The 6,994-nt window shown below is 36.1% G+C and overlaps 1 protein-coding gene across 1 annotated transcript; it reads left to right on the top strand.

The window, feature by feature from the left end:
- Positions 1 to 214: 214 nt before the first annotated feature.
- On the top strand, positions 215 to 5,853 carry LOC132169774 (glutamate receptor 2.9-like). The gene is made up of 5 exons (XM_059580749.2): positions 215 to 380; positions 521 to 1,794; positions 3,553 to 3,859; positions 4,807 to 5,204; positions 5,336 to 5,853. Exons 1-5 carry the CDS (start codon positions 230 to 232, stop codon positions 5,813 to 5,815), a joined length of 2,610 nt encoding a protein of 869 aa, XP_059436732.2. The 5' UTR covers positions 215 to 229; the 3' UTR covers positions 5,816 to 5,853.
- The last annotated feature ends 1,141 nt before the right edge of the window (positions 5,854 to 6,994 follow it).

Raw genomic sequence — 6,994 nt, forward strand, 5'->3', positions numbered from 1 at the left:
TTTCCTATGAATTTCCCTCGTTTTCTTTGAAACCAATCACATTTATTTTGTTTTACTTTGATAATCAGCAAGAAACCAGACTCACCCATTTATCCCAAAATTTCACCCAATGGCTTGGTCAGTTGTAATGGTCAGCAAAATCTCAAGATCAGTGGTTCTTTTTCTTGCACTCGTCTCTTTTCCTTTCGTTCTCTACCATGGAGCTGAAGCCGCCATTGGAAATGAAGTTATGAAGATAGGTGCCATCATTGATGTCAATTCCCGTATAGGCAAAGAAGAGAAAATCGGCATGGAAATTGCGGTTCAGAACTTCAACAAAACGTCCAAGACTCACAAGCTCTCCCTCTCTATCCGGCAGCCTCATAGAGTAACTTTTGTTGGTTAGTATATCTCTAGCTATCTATTACGAATTCTATTACTTCTCTAACTTAAAAAAATATTAGTGCATTTACCAATAAAATGAAGTAAATTTAATTGTTTAATCATTACTTTAATACGAATATCTTAATTCTGATTGCAGCTGACGAGATGATTAGAGAGAAGAAGGTGAAAGTGATTATCGGCATGCACACGTGGCAGGAAGCAGCTCTGGTAGTCGACATGGGAAATGAAGCTCAAGTTGCTGTTATTTCATTTGCAGCACCCGCCATTACCCCACCGCTGATGCAACTTCGTTGGCCTTTCTTAATACAAATGGCTAAAAATGGTTCTGAAGAAATACAATGCATCGCTGATATTGTTCAAGCGTACAATTGGAAAAGGGTCGTGGCGATTTATGAAGATGAACCCTACGGTGGTGATTCTGGAAAGTTGGAACTTTTATCCGAGGCTCTCCAAAATGTGGGTTCGGAGATTGAGTACCGTTTGGTTCTTCCACCGTTTTCTTTTCTCTCTGATCCGGAAAGGGTTGTCCAAGATGAGCTTGATAAGCTACTGCAAATCCAATCTCGGGTTTTCATAGTTCTTCAGTCATCATTGGAGATGGTGACTCATTTGTTCAGAGAAGCTAAGCCGATGGGACTTGCAGGGAGGGACTCGGCATGGATAATTGCAGAAAGCATTACAAATTTGCTGGACTCTGTTAACGACTCTGTTATTTCCTCCATGGAAGGCGCGTTGGGAATCAAGACCAACTATCCTCAGATCGACAGGCATCATCATTTTTATTCCCAGTTCCGGAATAATTTCAGACGTGAATATCCGGAAGAAGATAATTCTGTGCCAGGAATTTATGCCCTGCGGGCATACGACAGCATTGGAATTGTTATAAATGCGATACAGAAAATGGGAAGTCCAAAGATGTTGTTAGAGAAGATGTTATCAAGCAATTTCTCTGGTTTAAGTGGAAAAATACGTTTCGAAGAAGGCCGGCTGTCGGAGACTCCGATGTTGAGGATCGTAAACGTGGTTGGGAAGAGATACAAAGAAATAGATTACTGGAAAACAGAGTATGGGTTTTTGGAAAACGCATCTGAAATAGAAAAAGCTAAAGAGCAAAATGGAAGTAGCTTGTCTGGTCCAGTGATTTGGCCCGGGAACTTACAACATCGTCCTCCGAAAGGTTGGGAAATGCCGACAAATGCAAAGCCACTGAAGATTGGAGTTCCGGGGAGAACAACGTTCGAGAAGTTTGTGAAGGTCGAGTATGGAGAGACACCGAGTCAGAACAAATATGATGGTTTTTGCATTCAAATTTTCCATGAGGTGCTAAGCCATTTAGAGTATCACCTGCCTTACGAATTGGAGCCCTACAATGGCACGTACGACGACCTGGTTCATCACGTCTATAACAAGGTAACAACTTCACATATATGTTTTCTTAATGATCTTTGTTTGAGAAAATGTTTTTTTGTGGAGTCCACTTAGAAATTTTTTTGGTTGGGTTTAAAAAGAAAAACACATACATATAAAAGTATAAAAGTATAGACCTGACATCTTACTTACAAAAAATTAATCGTGTGCTAATCTTACAGAAAGAGAGGGGAGCTAGGGGTGCGAGGCCACCCCTAGCTTATTGCGGTGCCAATATGCAACCACCTCTAAACTTGTTAGGTGTGGCCGTGTGGCTAGATAGATCTTTCTAGTCTTTTTAATTTTTTAATTTTTTTGAACCAGTAAGTTAATTAACCTCTACACCTAAAAAAATTAAACACCTATATTTTTCAAACTATTCCTTTGGTTTGATGTTTTTATTTTTTTTTAATTTATTTTTATTTAAATTTGTATTTCTATTTAAAGCGGGAAAAGGGGAAAAAGATAATTACAAGAGTGGGTCTTTCCGTTCTCAAATATTAGTTATATATATATATATTCAGATCGATGTAACCCCACCTTCAATACATTTTTCAAAACAAAACGCATATCTCTTCTCACAAATCACTATCAATAAATAAAACACAAGGCATTTCTCAAAAAATAACTAAACATGCACTTAAATTTTTAGGTTTAATTTTTTAGGTGTGGACTTTCCTTATTATATATTAGAACAATTAAAAAAAATGTTAAAAAAAATAGCAACTGGCATGATGGTCAGCCACCCAGTGATGGCGGAGCTGATTTATTAGGCAGCCTCACAGTGGTGGCTGCCAAGGCTATTCAACTGTCTCATGGTGGTTGAGTGAGCTACTTGTTTACCTTGTGTGGCTGACAGGGGTACTCAGCGGCCATGCACGTGCATGGTGGTTGTCAGGGGTGTTCAACAGCCTCGTGGTGGCTGTCAGGTCACCCCATGTTAGTTGTTGCCAGCATGGAGCAACAATCTTTTCTTTTTTCATTCTTTTATTAGCTTCGAAATATTTCTTAATTTTATGTTTTTTCGAAACACCCCTCAAAACTTTACCGAACCATTTTTTTTTTTTTGGTGGATTATCTAACACTTTTTTCAAATGTGATCCTCACCAAATGAATTAACAATTTGGTTAGAAGATTCCGAATCTGTATTAAATTGGAGCTTAACTATAATGTCGCTATAAGTTCCATAAATATATTGGACAGTCCAAATAATAAAGAAAGTCAAAAAAAAAAAAAAAAAAAATCAATTGTGGACCCAGAGAATCTTAAGTTTTCCACAATTTTTACTTAATAATTAAGCATATCATTATTGACATTGTCATTATTTATTGATTGATTAGGGTATGAAAGGAATTTGGAAGACTTTTCTCTTTGTCTATTAACTAGTTTTTTTTTTTTTTTGAGAAGTCTATTAACTAGTTGGTCCTTTTAGATGGATATATAGATAGAGTATAGCATCTAGGAAGAGCAGTAAATCTTTATATATATATCCGCACAAGGGGAGAAAAAGGAGAGAAATACGAATTAGTAACTTTCATTTTCGCTTCATGAGGCATTGCTTATAGTAGATTGAACTACCCCTCAATTAGAAGAGCAGGAAATCTTTGACAATTTACTAGCTAAAATTAAAACGTTCTTTTATATGAGTTTGCAATAAATTAATTAAACTTTTTTTTTTCTTTTATATATGCTTGCAATTTCTTTGTTTGTTTCTGATAAAAGATAATTTTGCTTGTCGTGTGGGAAAAAACACAATGGAAGTCATATGATGCTGTGATCGGCGACATAACCTTACTAGCCGACCGAATGCAATACGTTGATTTTACAGTGCCGTTTGCGGAGTCGGGTTTGTCTATGATTGTTTTGGCGAAACCAGAAGGGTCGGCATGGATGTTTATGAAGCCCTTCACGGTGGGAATGTGGGTGGCGACTGGCGGCATCTTGATATACACAATGCTTGTGGTTTGGTTCCTGGAACATCGATGCAATCCAGAGTTCAATGGCCCCTGGAAGAACCAGATTAGTACTGCACTTTGGTTCACCTTCTCCTCTCTCTTCTTTGCTCATAGTAAGTATAAAATTTATATATATATAGTTAATTTGTGGTTTGGGAATGTTTTAGATGAAAGATTTTAAAGAGTGTAAAAAGCAAAGTTAACATTTACAAGTCCTAACTCACAATAAACTATATTGCTTTAAAATAAGCAATAAGTGGGTGCATACACTTGTGTATATGCTTTAGTACGGCACGAAGTACCAGATACACGTGTGTGATGATATTGGGGTTTGATTTAAATCGTATGATGCTTTTAAAATAGATTTTAAAATAAATCCAACGATTGGATTTATATGACTATTAGTAAAGTCAACTGTAAAATTAAATTGAGTTTGATCTAACGGTTGAGATTAAGTAATCATTACTAACAAATGGTTAATTATAATTTTAATCTGGTTTCAAGATTAAGTGTCTGTTAATATCTGATTGTCATATTTTAATTAGCAGTTATTTACAGTTTACTGTCCATGGCTTGTGTAGTTTAACACAAAAATTCTCTCTCCTCTTTCTAGAATAAAAACTTGATCTAAGGGTGTTTTCGTTTGGTTTTGTTTTGTGCAAAACATAACTAAACGGCATGAAATTTCTGAACTTCTTTGTATCCTCCAAAAATATTTGTTATAACTCGATGCATACCAATTTATTAGAATTAATGGGAGCAAATAAATTCTTAAGGAAAGCAACTCAATAATGTGCCTCATTTATGTTGTAAGTGCACTTGTGAGTGTTGTGTCCTACATTGAGAAAATAAATATGAAAATAGTGCTTAATATATCTAAGTGGACCTTAGCCCATAAGCTTAGGCTTTTGAGCTAGAGTTGTGTTCAATTATGTATATTAATATACACTTGGTAAAAACTCCATAATCACTTTATCTCCCAACAATTTCATTTTTTGTTTTGTATTTCTGTTTTGCTTGCGACTTGAAAGCACCCATAGCACGTGGCGTTATATTGCAGGGGAAAAAATATACAGCAACCTGAGTCGTTTGGTGATTGTACTATGGCTCTTTGTGGTGTTGGTCCTGACATCAAGCTACACCGCTAGTCTGTCTTCAATGCTGACAGTTCAACGGCTCCAACCCCATGTAACCGATGTAGAGTGGCTAAAGAAGAACAACTTGAAAGTTGGTTGCGATGGTGATTCATTTGTAAGGACATACCTGAATAATGTGCTTCACTTCAAGACAGACAACATCTTGAACGTCACCAGCGAATACAATTACACAGGACAATTTGCAAGCAACAATATCTATGCTGCCTTTCTTGAACTCCCATATGAGAAAGTTTTCCTCAATAAGTATTGCAACGGCTTCATTGGCACCAGACCCACCACCAGATTTGGAGGATTGGGCTTTGTGAGTAGCAACTGATTCTTCAACTTCTTTATAATCCAGATCCCTTCCTCTTCCTTGGACTGTTGCTTAAACTTTTAGGACAACTGGTAATTTAACAGAAAGTAATAATTATTTTCTTTATCTCAATGCAGGTATTCCAGAAAGGGTCCCCAATAGCCAGGGATTTTTCGAAAGCTATTCTGAGTCTATCAGAGAATGGTAAGTTAAAGGTACTGGAAGAGGAATGGTTGACTCCCATGGACGAGTGTTCAACCAACATAACTTCCAACAGCACTCAAACCCTGAGCCTCCAAAGCTTTTGGGTGCTCTATCTGATATCCTTTGTCACTTCCACCATTTGTTTTCTACTATCACTAAATTTCTCACCAATAAATCGTCAGAAACATCAGCATGCATACGAAGGAAATATTGTAGCTCCAGATGATGGAAGTGTTTGGAAGAAGGCAGTTAGAATAGTTGGATACTTTCATATCAAAAGTCCAAGAACAACTCCAACTTTAGCGGACGCATCAAATATAAATGCAGACACAACAGATCATGTAAATGATTGTTCTTCTGAGACTCCGGAGCCTGTCAAGTCCTCCCCACCAGCTGAAATAGAAATGCTATGAACTCCTAACAGTAGGAAATAGGAAGTAAGACTCAGGTTAATTTTTCATGGGCATAGTTGTAATGCAAGCTCTGTTAAAATGTTCATTCTGTATAAGCCGAAGTGTTGGCCAGGAACGAGTATATTATTTAAAATTGAGTAAATAAATTTGTTAGATTATATGTTGTCCCACGTGGGTTATGTATATGTACTGTTTATATTATTGGTGTATAATATTTATAATTATGTCACTACAAAAAAATAAAATAAAATAAATAGTAACGCTTGAAATAGAGGCATGCATTTTAATCAAACGTGTCATATGGGGATGTTTTACTGTGCAAACGACCTTACTAAAAATTAAGAATGCTTACACAATAAAACGCCTCTTTTTTGTATAAGCCCTTAAAAATGGGTGTTTTACTGTACAGGCGCCTCCACTATAAAGTGGGGGCGCTTGTACAGTGGAACAGGCCCTAATAAGGGGGCGTTCCACTAGGGCAAGTGCCCCATTTGAGAACATAGGGGCGCCTGCCTGGTAGGCGCTCCTAAATATATGTAACATGAGTTTTGTCCTCTAATTAAGTAGAATGTTATAGATTGTAAAAATATTGTGCTTTTTGCATGGTTTATTTGGAATTTGAGATTGTATAGTTAATGCTTTTAATTAATATTAATGTTCATGCTAAGGTTTTGGTTTTAGAGTGAAAATTTTGAATGTAATTATAAGAGGACTTGTAACATATTTTGTGAGGATGTTGTAATTTGTTGGGAGCAATTGATATTGTATGTGAAATTGTATTATGAGATTGTATGTGAATAACATTTTGATTCAAATATATATTATAAGATTGTATAGTATTGAATTTGGATTTGTTATTACACTACAAAAAAGGCCATTTATTCACGTGGTAAACAGTATATTTTTTTGGCACGTCAGTAACTGTTGACGTGTCAAAAGTAGAACGTCAACAAATTATTTACTGACGTGTTAAAATCTACCCGTCAATAATTCCTGACGTGTTGAAATCAACACGTCAGCATTTACTGACGTGTCGTTTTCTACACGTCAGTAAATTTGAGTGAAATTTAATCTAACATTATTTTAAAATTAATAAATAATGTATTTATTATTTATTGACGTGTCAAATACTAACACGTCAAGAATTGTTGACGTGTTAGTTTGACACGTCAAGAATTG

Source organism: Corylus avellana, chromosome 1 (assembly GCF_965113065.1).
Source record: "Corylus avellana chromosome 1, dhCorAvel1.hap1.2, whole genome shotgun sequence".
NCBI classification, from domain to species: Eukaryota; Viridiplantae; Streptophyta; class Magnoliopsida; order Fagales; family Betulaceae; genus Corylus; species Corylus avellana.